Consider the following 15,289-nt stretch of genomic DNA (forward strand, 5'->3'; position numbering starts at 1 on the left):
ACCCATAGGTTGACATGCAGAGACTCTATTCAACTCAACTGGAATCCACTGCAGATAACCCGACTTTGCGAATACATTTTCTCGCCTCCTAACTAATTGTTGAGGCGGTAAGTGCTGGCACTGATCGCTTAACACTAAATAATCCCTTAGTCGGCTGCTAGACAGCTATAGTCAACTTTATTCCACTCTGCTATATGACACATTGCAATTTTATATTGTCATGTTAGGATTTTTAATTCTTCAATGTCAAAAATACTAAAAAGTTAATCGTGTCTGCTTTGTTTGAAAAATTGCAAAGATTTCTGAAAGAAAAAATAAAACGTTTTAAAAAAATATATAGTTATAACGTCATGTGGATGTTTTATTCTAAGATTTTTTTGGTCAAATGTATTGAAAAATCAAACTATAAATCTCGTTAAAAAATATGAAAGGTTAACAAATTTATTTCGAAAATTCTGATTGCAAAATGTTGGAGAATTTGTAATTAACTAGTTTTTGGAGACGCAAAGCAACTCTAAATGTTACCTCCGACATAAATCAAAGCCAAGTTGATTATTTCATCGTACATGATCATAATTATACAATTTGTTGAAAAACATATAATTAGTACATAATTGGAATATGCTTGGAAGTGAACAATTTTCAAGATGGCGATTCAAATTCCCTCGAGACTGCTACTTGGCTATACTTAGGATTAAGCTATTTCCTAACATATTCGATTAGTAGACATGAATATGCTAACATATGGTAAATTAGTATCTTCACATAGATAAAAGTATAAGAAATATGAGCAAATATTTTCACTGTCATTGAACGGCCTTACTTATAATATTGTTGCTTAACACGTAATTAATTAAAAAATGTGTGTGCTTCTTCTTTCGGATGTCAAATGAATAACGACAGAAAGAGCGAATTAAGTTTTTAACCAAACAACCTTTTAGCAAATTTGATTAGTACAGCAGTTAATTGTTATCATATGCTGTAATTAAAGTGGTTCAACCAACCTTCGAATTCGAACACAGTCCTTTAAAGTATTGATAATAATAATAATAATATCTTGGAACATTTTTCACACACTGCCATCTGATCCCAAATTAAGCTTGTACAGAGCTTGTACTATGGAAACCAGACAACTGATATACTAGATATACTATTTTTCTTTTTGTAAATACATACTTATATAGATAATTACACCCAGACTCAGGACGAACTGACATGTTCATGCACACAAATATCTGTCCTGGGTGTCAATCGAACCCACAACCTTCGGCGTGAAAGGCAAGCATCCACCAACCACGCCAACCGGCTCGTCGATTGATGTTTGACAAATGAGTAATTGAGTAACTGGCAATTGATAAATTGATCGAACCTATTATATGGACAATTTTGCTAAAAACCCACCAGTACTAGATCACACTAATATCTATCATTTACATATATTTACCCCACTATCCGTTATTCGTAGCCTACTAATCCGTAAGTAGCACGCCATTGTTATGGTTCTGAATGACGCCTCGTAAACAAGTTTATACTGTAAGCAAAACGAATTAATTCTTTAATATAGAAACATAAAAGATATTTCAAATATCTAATTCTGTCTGTAGGTTCTTTAAAGGTGAAAATTCCATATGATACAGTCTTAATATTAAAATGAAAAAATAAATTATAACAATTGACATTCATTGTGAAAGTTCATATCAAAGGCAAAACAAAAATTAAGTATCTTTTTAATCACATCTAAACTGTAAACACTATTGTTTTATACAGCTATTGTTCTTCACAATGCTAAAATTTAGTTTTATAAAAAAATATTCATTATATGATCATTTAAAATTGGAACAATGTAGAATTTTTATTTCAAGACGAGAATATCATTTATAATGTCTTCTGTCATTTATATTCATGGAATCGTATAATTTAATGAGATTAAAATGTTTGACAGTGCTATGAAAATAAAATGCTAGCTAACAGTACTAAGGTAACATTAATCATATATTATTAATCTTACCACGACCTCTAAACTACTCCATAAGAATTGTTGTCTTCTTTACGTCACGGTTAAGCCCTTACGCGAGAAAGAGTTGGCAATATTTTTAGACCTGTCAAATTATTTTGGAGATTATAATAATAGTATCCAAAGTCCCCTTATTTGGAAATAATAATTAAAATTTTATACTAATTTATTTAAGGACAGCAAATATTAAACCGTTAAAAAAATCATTGATAAAATTTATTTCGACAATAAAAATGTTGTTTAGGTACTTTTAAACATCGATTTTCATTCCGACCATATTTATTTAACCGTAAGTATGAAAATACTGTAACTGTAATTATTGATTTTGCCTTTGTAAATGAGTTTTATTTAATGAAACTGATATGTAAGATGTGACGTTTATTTTTATCATTCGTTGTGTATTCTTCATTTAGAAGAAAGCCCTGATACTAACGCTAATATTACTACACGCAAGGTGTTCACGAGTGATCGATAAACATCAAGAAGCCATTTACATGTCTGATTATTGCCCTAAAATTGGAGAGTGCGTTGAAGGATCTCATGTCATGTGCACGCATTACAATCCAGTAAGTTTTATAGATATAAAGTTTTCGTGATATGTTTTGGAAGCCTGTGAAGTTATCAATACTTAGCAATAAGATCGTTTCTTTGGTATTCTTATTATATAGGTACCACCTCGGTGGCCAATTGGAAAACGTATAAGGCCGAAGATACCGAGGTCCAGAATTCAAAGTCCGGGTCGCACCAAGAAAAAGTTATTCGGTGTTGTTGTGTGCATTTATCATTATTATTATACAAGTCATATGTCATTGAGCAAGAATAACACTTAAAAAACATTACCGTTGTATCGATAAAGCAGGCTTAGCATTTTCGTTGTACAGAATTCATTAGTCGACTAACAAAGTGCGTCAAATAATGTGTCTGTTTATTTTAAAATGTCGTACGTTACATTATCTATTAAAGCAAACTGATTGAATATTACAGACGGTAAATCGGATTACGTGCCGTACGAGTTACGTGCGTACATTGCACGTAAATCTTTATCAAAAAAAGGAATTTTTAATTGTTTCAAACTTTGAAGTAAACAAAACAACTTATATAATTATATAATTGGTAAAATTGGTAGATGGGTGGGGTAAAGGGCCAAGTGATGGTGAAACCACTGATTATAAACATTGGCGTTGTGAGAAATATTAACCATTGCATCACCAATGCGCCACCAACCTTGGGAACTAAGATGTGTCCCTCGTGCCTGTAGGTACACTTGCTCTCTCTTTAAGCTGGAACACAATAATACTAAGTACAGCTGTTCATTTAAGTGGTACCTAATTTGACGAGCTTGCAAAAAGCCCTACCACCAAGTCAAAAATGAATCTTTGTAATAAATAAATACATATGTAACATTAGCATAAAATGGTATAATAGATTCATTTTTACGGATTACAAAAAAACATCATTATACTAATTAATTTCAGAAAAGCGAAATGGGACCTCTCTGTGTTGGCACAGAAAAGGTTTCTATAACTGACGAATATGCTGAGATATTACTTGACTTAATGAATAGGTAAGTAGTTCATTAAATACTCCTCCACCCCGAAGGTCATGTGACTAGCTTAGGTGAGTGAAAAACAACTTTTTACACCAAGATAGTCTCAGTAGCAGTCAAGAGTTTCAAATTACTTGCTTTGGGTAGTTTTTAAACCATCAATCTAACATCCAGCTAGTCTCCGATAATAAATACATTATCAGTATCGATATCAATTTCTTTGGAAAAATGAGGAAATTTTTGATAACGATTCAATTTATAAATATATAAAAAAAAGAAAAAAAATATTTTACAGTAAAATATAAGCAAAAATATTATACACTTGAAACAATAGTGATACGGTTGTTTATTGAAACGATATCATAATTGTATTTCCAGTGGCATCCACACTAAGCAAGCTTGTGTCGTGGATACCTTGCTACGATTTACAGACAGAAAACCTACGATTAATGGCGTGTTCTTTAAACATTTTTGTAAACTTTATAAAAAGAAAAAAAAAAGTTAAATTTAAGTAGACTGCGAGAATAATAATAAATATATGAGTAATATTAAAAACTGTATAAAATAATCTATACAAATAAATATAATTAAAGTGTATTTCTGTGATTTCAAAATAACTGCCTCTTTTAAAGTTAATATGGCTATTTGCGAGTTACCAAAAAAACTTTTCTTTTTGTCTGTCAGTCTGTTTGTCCGGGCTAATCTTGTGCGAAAAGCCGCAAGCCAAGCAGTATATGATGAATGGATGAATAAACCGACAACGTAATGATATGGAACACCTTTAGACCTTTATTTGAACACAAAATAAGATTAAATAAGCCCTCAAAAGTACCCGATCCCATCTTATGTATGTTATGTCACTCCTGTTATGTCATGTCATACTCAATTTAAATGCAATAAAGGTATTTTGATACCCGTTATATAAAAGAAAATTGTTTTCTGCTTTTATTTAGCATTAGAAGCAAAGCAGCCAATGGACTGGTCATTGGATATGAAAGACAAAAACTTCCAAGGGGATACGGGATTTTTAGACTGGTTCGTATCGTTTTACACTAATTTATAAAATTGTATTTTTAGTTCTTATTAAATTATTACTTTTTCTGCATTAAAAAATAAACTAAAAATACGTTCAAATAAAATGTTTTCTCGATTTATTCTCAATTTCATTGATTCGGCTTAAGGAAAATTTATGCAGGATCTCTTGATACTCAGGGTTTTTTTGCACACGCCCCGATTAAAATTATCACTCATTATCATAATCTTGTAATTGAAAACTGAGCTGCTTTTTATTTATATTTACAAAAAAATATAATTAAAAAATAAAACAATGAAATATATTTAAAATATTAATGTTTATTTCACAGCAATGGGACCCAGAATTAGCTACATTTGCGCAGCTTTGGGCAAATCAATGTATTATAGACAATGATATCTGCCGAGCTACAAGTAAGTACAATTACCAACGATTTTATAAAGTATAGATATGTTATAGCCTAATAAAACAAATGGAAAAACATTCCACGACAGCATATATGTATATTGCTTTACATGAAATGTTAATAATATTACACTACATGTGTCGTGTGAAAGAGATGGCGTATTTAAGCTAGTACGAAAGAAAAAAGATAGCTGTTTACGGAGAAATGTGTCACAGATCCGTTCAGCAGAACGTCTCGTCATGCACTGATTTATAAGCGACACGCGTTTTGCGTGCAACAATTACGTACAAAAAATTGTTAAAAAATATAATGAAAGATATATTGCAAAAATAAGTCAAAGGTCTCCTTGGTTTTGTATTAGTCAATATGGAGATGTCCATAAATAAATCTTGTGATAGATGGCTTAGCAGCAAAAACATAACGTATCACTTATGTATGGAATTGCGATAATAAATATAAATTAACACGTATTTATTTTAAATAGTTTTTGGTAAAAATTACGTAGAATAAAGAATTTGATGCACCTCTTTGAGACTCCATATTTTCACTTAACTAAAATTTACCTTTAGATCATGATGTTATGCTCATAATGATATATATGAGCTTAAAAAAATTAATCTAATATTATCAAGATTATATATTCGATGGGGAAAATAAGTCCTTATAGAATCAGTCAGTACATCTTTTCCTTAAATTGTTTGTGCTTTTAAATACTAAACAATACATATTTTTTTTAGAAAAATTTGCGGATCCAGGACAATTGCTCGTTCTTACAATGTTTAGTGAACCTGACTGGTTGTTGATAGGCAAAAGAACCTACTTCAACGAGACTGGCTTCAATATGAAGAAACTGAGATACTGTCTGTTTGGTTCAATAAGATCTTGGTATACAACTAAGAAGCAGATCGATGCTGATATTATATTAGGACGAAAATGGTATATAATTTGTTTTGCTTAAGATTTTATTTTCTAAAACGTTATAAATTGCATTTTCCTTATATTTTATATCCTAGGCTACAATGCATAAAAAAACTGATATTGTATCGATCGAACCTCGTCTTGTGTACTGTATTGAATATCTGAAATATTGGTCTCGCAAAGCGGCCAAGCCCAAAACTTGGTACAGCTCAACCGCAGTCAAACAGCCAACCATATCTTACTTAATAATAAAGTTATCAACTTTCATTCATAAGTTTAAATAATATATTATATTATTAAAATGAAAATATACAAGTTTTTTTTATATTTGCTGGGAGGGCTAATGACTCTACTCCATCTTTTTTTTTTTTTTTATAGAATAGGAAGGTGGACGAGCATATGGGCCACCTGATGGTAAGTGGTTACCAAACGCCCTTAGACATTGGCATTCTAAGAAATGTCAACCATCGCTTATAGCCAATGCGCCACCAACCTTGGGAACTAAGATTTTATGTCCCTTGTGCCTGTAATTACACTGGCTCACTCACCCTTCAAACCGGAACACAACAATATCAAGTATTGCTGTTTTGCGGTAGAATATCTGATGAGTGGGTGGTACCTACCCAGACGAGCTTGCACAAAGCCCTACCACCAGTAGGTATCTGATGGTAAGTGCTAGTAGAGTAAGGAATTCCATTTTTTGGAAGTGCGACAAAGAAAGGAGTTGCCAAATTTCTTTGTGCACGATGGAATTGATGTCACAGTTAGGCAGTGACATCGATAGTCAGCTCGCGTAGACTTATGAAGGAAAGGGGAAGTAGGAATTAGAGAGAATAATTCCTCAGAGCACTTGCCGTGAACATTCGATAGAAAGCACTCAGCGCTGCTATCTCTCGACGGAATGGTAAAGGTTCGAGGGTGTTTGTGACTTTTACTTCGCCAATAATTCGTACCACACGTCGCTGCAACCGATCCAAGGCCTCCAGTAGGTACCTAGCGGAGCCATCCCAAAGGTGCGAGCAATATTCCACGCAAGACCGTACCTATATTTTGTACAGCAGGCACAGTTGTTGTGGCGTAAAAAAACGCCGCACCTTGTTCAGAACTCCGAGTTTCCGTGAAGCTGTTTTTATAACAGCCTCGATGTAATCCCTTGGACTAAGGTCGCAGCGAACGTCAATCCCCAGCATGGCGATTTTGCTTTGTATTATTAGCGGAGTACCACAGAGGGAGGGAAGAGGGGAAGATGTTGACTTTTTCGCTGTGAGAGCGCATACTTGTGTTTTCTTGGCATTAAACTCAACAAGATTATCAGAGCCCCATTTGGCGATGAGCTCTAATGTCCTATCGAGTTCGATGACAAGATCCTTCCGCCTCTCCTCAATTTCCGCTCGCCTAGCCACTGCGCGTCCGTGGTATACACCATGCACTGTACTATCGTCTGCATAGCACTGTATGTTCCCAAGAGAGAGCATATCATTGACATGCAAAAGAAAGATTGGGAGATAGCACAGATCCCTGGGAGACCCCAGCATTCACTACATAGAATTTTGAAGCACAACCATCAACTAAAACACGAAGGCTACGCTTGTGTAGGAAACTGGCAATCCGGGTGCAAAGCTGAGCAGGCAGACATATGGTCTGCCCGGCAGGCCTGGCCGGTAGCTTGGAGAGGAGACTTCTGGCCAGACCCTGTCAAAAGCCTTGGAGATATCGATTCTGACAGCCAACGATTCCCCATGCTTGTCGATAGCTTCACCCCAGAGGTGTGTTACGTACGCTAGAAGATCACCTGTAGACCGTTTTGGTCGAAAACCGTACTGACGATCATTAATGAGACAGTGATCTTCTAGGTAATGGATCAGTTGGTTGTTTAGAATCCGTTCCATCACCATACAAAGTACTGAGGTGATAGCTATTGGCCGATAATTTGCTGGGTCAGACCGATCCCATTTTTGGGAACCGCTTGCACATTAGCTCTCCTCCAAGATTCCGGCACACATCCCGAAGAACAGGCGCGTTAACACAGGAGACAGCTCCGCCGCGCACTTCTTCAGCACTATAGCTGGTATTCCATCGGGACCGCTAGCTTTCCGTAAATCAAGTGATTGCAGCTCCGCACGCACATCACGTTGCCTGATTTTGATGTCAGGCATCGTATGGCCATGAAGGTATTGTTGATGGCAGCGCACTACAATCATCGATGACGGAGTTATCGGCAAAGAGTTTAGCCAGGAGGTCGGCTTTCTCTTGCGTACTGTACCTAGCGATCCGTCCGGATTTCTGAGCGGTGTCAGCGAAGATTGGCAGAATTTTTTTTACACAAACTTGATCAGACGCCAGAAGCTACGGGAGGCCCTAGGATGCGAAACAAGGTCATGCATTTTTTGATCATGATCATAATTGCAACCATGATTCATGGTGAGCATTAAAATCCACCAAAAACACCAATTCCGCGTTAGGAAACTACGCTTGCGCAGCATCTGCCACCCGACTAAGATGGTCATATAATCGGCTTGTCTCCAAGTCACCATTGTATCTGTAGAGGCACACATAGACTCGACTCTGATGAACCAGGTCCACACGTACCACCAACATGGAGAAGGAGAGGCCCTCCAAGCAGCGCAGTCGGTGACAGCAAACATCCGTCCTGACGAACAAGCATACTCCGGCTTTCGCTTTGAAGGATTCTTCAAGTATGTAGCCGGGATAATTAAGGTAGCTGGTATCGGCAGGACGGAGTATTTGTGTCTCCTTGAGAAACAACATTGCTGGCCGTACTCTCTCAAGATGGTGGTGGACAGCGTTGAGGTTAGCGTGGAGTCCACAGATGTTAGAGAACTCGACCTTAAACGGCGTGGGTATGGTGGGGATGTGCACCGCTGTACGACCGTTATTTCTGTTTTGTTGCGCTACCATTTGGGAAAAAAATGGAAAAGAGACGTGAAACGAGCGACATATTGCCACGATAGAGATACACAAAGTGTGGAGGCGAGTCTCCCCAAGTGGTTGCCAAAAGGGAAAACACACTGACCTGTCGGACGGAAGGGCCCCCAAACCCCCACTGAATTGGCCGCCGGGGCCCCACCTTTTGGTCACCAACCGGCACAATGGTCCACCCCGAGATTAGGGGTGGCCTGGTGGGACAGCCTCACGAGCTGGTTAGGCACGTTCGGCCCCCTGTACTATGCCACGGGCGGCCAGCGGAACAGCCGTTTTTTTGGGTCTCCCTGTCCGGCAGGTCAATACAGTTTCCCCCAGCATTGGTTCAACAGCCGTCTCCACTGGACCAACACCCATCACGGTAATGCTCGCTCGGGCACTGGCTGTACGCTGGCTGACCTCGAAACGCGGCTGCAAGCCACTTCACGAGTTTTTCACCATGCGTACGGTGGTAACAAACCAGGCGGATGTTTAACATCCTACCACCAGATGAGCAGATGGTCGCTCAGATATCCCTTAGTCGCCTCTTACGACACCCATGGGAAAGAGAGGGGCAGTGAAATGTATTCTTTCTCCGTCACTGCACAGATAAAAGTAATTATAATAGGCCACTCAGTACTAATCTAAGACAGTGAAGATGGACTCTTGTTTAGGTTTTTTCTGGGCCATAATTTACTAACATTCGTAATTTTTTTATCAATAATCAAGAACTAAAATTAACTACAAATATGTTCTCAATTCTTATTTGTCAGCTAGAACTGTTTCAATATCCTGAACAATATATTATTGTGTCCTTACCGATTATTACTCGAATGTGAGATTAATGAAATATGATTCACCGAAAGATTGTTGTCACCGATCATTTAAGACAAAATAAACTTGACAATATCCTGCCTTACAGATAAGCAATCAGGTATAGGAACAAATTATATTAAAAACCAGTAAAACTAAATTAAAAAAAAAACACTTCTAAAATAAAACATGCGTACTGCATGATTTTTGTAATCGAAAATATGTTTGTCAAAGCCCCGGAAGCAGTCACACTTCAAAACTTTTACATAACCTTATCATAGATTCTTCTCACTCAGACAAATCATGTTTATTTTACAGGAGTACAAATTTACTCAAGAACCCATATCTACAACTCGTTCAGGGCTCGGCAACTCATGTCGGATGTGGAATTTCCGTATTCAAATCTTTTTTTTACTCCTCAGAAGACAATGATTTGTTATTCAATGTAATTATTATTAATATATTCAATTTTTATATGTTTCCTAAAAAAGTAAGTAGATATTTTGTAAAGGATATTTAAAACAAGCCTTTATTGCATATTAATACTGATAAAAGTTATTAAATTAATTTGAATGGTCACAAGTTTGGTGCTGGTGCCAAATTACAGCTCATTTGGTTAATTGACCCAAAAATAATAAAAGGTAAAATTAATAATTTTTTCTTTATATAGAAGACGTATTAGACAGGTTTTTTCAATAACGTTTTTTACTTTAGCCAGGTGAAACAAATTTTAATAGAACTGCCTTATTTATTCTTTGATGCGTTGTCTTTAAAATAATTATAATACTATTTAAAAATGAGAGTTCAATCAACCTTTAAGACTTTAAACGCTTTCTATTCAATCGCGCCGTAAGGGCCAAATTTGTATAAAATACTTACTATTACTTAAATCATCGCATTAAATCTGCTTTTAAACGTTAATTTAATGTCAACTTATAAACGTTACGTACGTAATTTGTCTCTTTCTATCATTATTGTTATGACCTTCGAATGAAGAAGACGTAGCATTGCTTATCTCCTACATATCATTAAAATCTGCAAATGATAAGGCAAATGAAATCCCATACAAATGCTTGTAAGGTGACACAATTTTATTTCAGTTGGTTCGCCTCGTTTGCAACTTCTCGACCCGTATTCGTGAAGGTCAGATTTATAGCACAGACCCACCCACAGAGGTCGGGTACACAGTAAAGTGCGGCTGTCCTCTGGGTTACGATGAAGACGCTGACTGCTTGTGCTACGAGAGTGGAAGAGGATTACGTATGTACAATTAATGTATTACTTGAAGGGCTTTTTAAAAGTCCATCTAGATGGGTCTACCTACCTACCTACCAATCACCACATATTCTACCACCAAATAGTAATACTTTGTATTGTTGTTGTTATAGGCGTAGGGGACAAACTATATTGGTTCGGGTGGTTGCGCATTCGCGATGTAAGGGATGGTTAATATTTCTTACAGTGTAAATAAGCTTATTTAGTTTTTCTTTGATTATTCATTTCGTGCTCAGCGGTGATGGAAAATATGATGAAATGAATGAAACATGGGTCGGAACTCAACATTTCCAAGTCCGCCAACCCGCAACAACCTAGCTATGGGACATTTTCAGGCTATAAACATATATATTTATAAGTCTTTATTATCTATCTATCTTTATCATCTAAATGCAAAATGAAGAGAATTAGCTAGTTATTCCGATTTTGTTAAGAATTACTTTTAACTATCTGATTCAGTGATTTTCCACAAGAATTCAGAACTTTGGAACACTTATAACGTTTCGCTGATAGCTTTTAATTACGTAATTGAAACTTTACGTACCGTAACCGCGTGGAAAACTCGGTGAAACTCCTAACATTTCAGTGTTCCTTAATACCAAATGACACGCTTTAATTAAAACTTGTGTATTAGCGTTTGAACGTACAATATTGAGATTATAAAGATAAACACACACCTGATAAATTACAAATATAATATGGTATCTGTCTGTATATATTAGTCATAACTAATCAAATTCATTAATTTGGTACAAGGGCTTTTTGCCAGCCCTTCTGAGGTAACACAGACTCTTCATAATATATTCTGTCAATAAACAGGGCGAGTGAGCCAGTGTAACTACAGGCATACATGACGCCATGATCCCAGGGTAGTGCATTGGTTATGTAAGCTACGGTTAATATTTCTTGCGCGGTCAGTGTCTATGGGTGGTAGTGACCATTTACGAGCAAATCGTCCATTTGCCCGTCCGAAAATCAGTACTTACTTTTATCAATTTTGAAGACAGATTTTCAATACAAAACATATTAAACTATAAATAATAAAATGATCAAATAACAATATCAAGAAACATCAAAATATAATCTTCTTCTTCTTTGTCCAAACCCTTTGAGATTTAAATCTCAATAATATCAATTCCATAATTGAATTTACATATTCATTTTACTATATGTGTCTATGATACATTTACATGAAATCAACGTAATAACCAAACAAACTACTACAATTTCAAAAACAAAACAAACATACGGATGAAATTTAGACACACTGTGACCTCAAAACTTTGAGTAAACATTGAACACAACGATTCTGATATTTGTGTACCCCTGAGAATTTGTTAATTTCTCGACCGATTGCCGCCGCGGTCGCGGCGTTCAATATATATATATTTATATTAATATTTAAAATAGGTAGAAAGACTGACTAATATCACTACCATCTATAAACATTGCTGCTGTAAGAAATATTAACCGTCCCTTACTTCGTTAATGCGCCAACAACCTTGGAAACTGAGACGTTAAGTCTTTCGTGCTTGTAGTTACACTGACTCACTCACCCTTCCAACTAGTACTAACCTAACCAGGCTTGGACAAAGCCCTACCCACCAAGTGAAATCAATCCCGGATCATAACAATTTGTATTATATCAATATATATATGTTTATAATATATAAAAAAGTGAATAAGTGTTCATATGTGCTTGGAATAAAAAAACTATTCTATAAATGTTATGACATATAAATCACCATGATACTGTATTTCTAGAAAAACCACTGGCATTTCATACGACTACTCATGCCATATACAAATAATCATTTAAAGACTGCTTTTATTTCACATATTTTTTCTAAAACATAACAATTACACTCCCTCTTATTGCCTCCTCTAAAAACATGTTCAGTTTTTGCCCAAAGTTATTTTTAGTTCTGTTTTTTATATACCTATTTTGATACTCAATGTTGATAATTCTGTATAAAATTTAATGCCTATTTACTTAATTATGTTATGCATATTATATATATATATATATTTGTATACAAACAGTTGTCCTAATTTTTTTATTATTTTCAGCCTTTTCGTGCAAATATGGTCAATGCAAGCCTCATGTAGTTGTCCTGCCAATCATAACCGTAGAGGACGCTCCGCCCCATACACTTCTTGATCATTCAAGGTGGTTTTCCATATCTCCAAATTTTTTTCCTCTTGATTTCTGTATGTTTTTTAAACTTCAGCCTTATCCTAATTCTTGTATATTATTAAAGCACAATACTGTGCTTGGAGAATAATATGCATTGCTTTTCTTGTAGTAACATGGATATAAGTTTCAAATGAAATGTAACAATATTACGATTACCATTAATTGTTATTACATGAAAACTATTTTTTCTTCTCAAATTTATTTAATAAGAAATAATATTTCAATTATTTTCAATAAATAACTTGATAGTCTAAAATTCACCTGCAAAAGTTTTTCAAAAATGTTACTGTTCATATTTAATGATTGAAGACTATTTATGTTCCAAGTCGACAAGAATCAAATACGGAATTGACGAAGCGAAATAAATTTGATCGTAATAACGGCACATATTCGAAAGTACGTACTTTTTTACAGTCATTCGCTTAAAATCCCTATTCTTAATTTCAATAACTATCGATATGTTTCTTACAGAGGCACGTCAGGCCAAGTTTGTTTTCAAAATCATCCATATTTAAATTACCAACGAGAAAATTTATTAAAAGTCCAGAATTCATGGACAAAGAAGATATTTTACCTTTTAAAAATTTAACCAATGTGATTCAAGATAGAAGGTTCTATAATCAACAAAATTACAACACTGGTAATAAAAGAACCAATTTTTACAGACAAAGATTCAGAGAATCTTTACAAAATTATAAAGATAAAAATATTCATGATGCAGAGAATTTTAATTGGCTTACTCGAAGAAATAACACTTATTCTTCTATAATAAATTTGCCTGTTAAATATTTAGACGGAAAATCAAATAAAAAACGGGATGATAAAGTAATGGATCTCTTAAACAAGTTAGAGCAAGAAGCTAAGCATATACAAATAGATGAAACGAAGAAAGATATTTTCAATCAGAAACTTCAAAATATATACAAAACATTTCAAGAAAAAATAAAGTTTTCACAAAACAAAATGGTAAATCGAAATATAAACATACATGATCATGAAACAGATAACTTAAATGAATATGAAGACCAGATCAAAAGTATCAAAGGAAACGATAATATTATTGAACCAACGATAATTGACAATGACATGAACTATAACCTTGGAAGCGAAGATATAATATCAAGATCGAACAAAGTGAATGATAATAATTCGATAGGTATAAGAAATACATTTAACATAAAAGAGATAACAAGAAATAATGATCTAGATAATATAATGGAAAGTTACTCAATAGACGAAGTTTTATTAAATTTGGATAGAAGAAAATACTATCAAAACAAATTAAATAATTTAGAAAGAAAAATTCATAATTTACGAAATCTTAACAATCGAAGAGTTTATCCTTATAATAATTATTATAATTAATTGGATATGACAATTGTCTTAAAAAATGTATATGAGAATCTAATAAGCTTTATTATTTGTAACCCAAATATTTTGTATTTGTAACTCATAAGCCTTCCTATGTTACGTTTCAACTACGTTTCCTTTCAATTATCAATTTTTCTTTAAAACAATGTGTTCGTTTTTTAAATAATGATTTTCTCTTGTTTATAATTTCTTTTTATATATTCTTAAATCGCTTTACTTTATTCATAAATAAAACATTTAAAATGTTATTCAGAAATCATAATCAAATTCATAAGTATTGTATTTGAGTTTTTTTCTTTTATATAATAATTTTATATCCAATATATTTAGTGTATAATATATATAACTCAGTAAGTTTTACCAAGAAACTGTTTTGTTCTGGAATAAAGGGTGAGTCAGCCAGTGTAACTACACTCACAAGAGATATTACATCTTAGTTCCCAAGGTTGGTGGCGCATTGACGATGTAAGGAATAGATAATTACAGCGCCAATGTACAGCCCACCTATTTAAAATAATAATAATAATATAATAACAAAGTTGCTCTCTGTGCCATATGCTCTTACCGCTCATCATAAGCACATTATTTGATTTATAATGTTATGTTATGTCAATTCAATTTATTTACATACAACTCATTGTGCGTAACAAATTACTTTATTAATAAGTCTTGTACTATTACCGGTGGCGATTGTTTACGTAAAGAATAAAAAACATTTTTAATTATTATACAATAACATTTAATAACCTGTGGAATATTCTAAGAACAAACTCGAGACACTACAGAAATCGGTA

The 15,289-nt window shown here is 34.3% G+C and overlaps 1 protein-coding gene across 1 annotated transcript; it reads left to right on the forward strand.

Annotated features, from left to right (window-relative positions):
* Positions 1-1,875: 1,875 nt before the first annotated feature.
* LOC126778125 (uncharacterized) lies at positions 1,876-15,177 on the forward strand. The gene is made up of 11 exons (XM_050501524.1): positions 1,876-1,978; positions 2,428-2,580; positions 3,490-3,578; positions 4,514-4,595; positions 4,925-5,006; positions 5,737-5,935; positions 9,971-10,097; positions 10,753-10,912; positions 12,998-13,097; positions 13,451-13,520; positions 13,596-15,177. The coding sequence occupies exons 1-11, from the start codon at positions 1,958-1,960 to the stop codon at positions 14,487-14,489; spliced, it is 1,977 nt and encodes a 658-aa protein (XP_050357481.1). The 5' UTR covers positions 1,876-1,957; the 3' UTR covers positions 14,490-15,177.
* Positions 15,178-15,289: the final 112 nt, after the last annotated feature.

The sequence above is a fragment of the Nymphalis io genome, chromosome 25 (genome assembly GCF_905147045.1).
Source record: "Nymphalis io chromosome 25, ilAglIoxx1.1, whole genome shotgun sequence".
Lineage (NCBI taxonomy): Eukaryota > Metazoa > Arthropoda > Insecta > Lepidoptera > Nymphalidae > Nymphalis > Nymphalis io.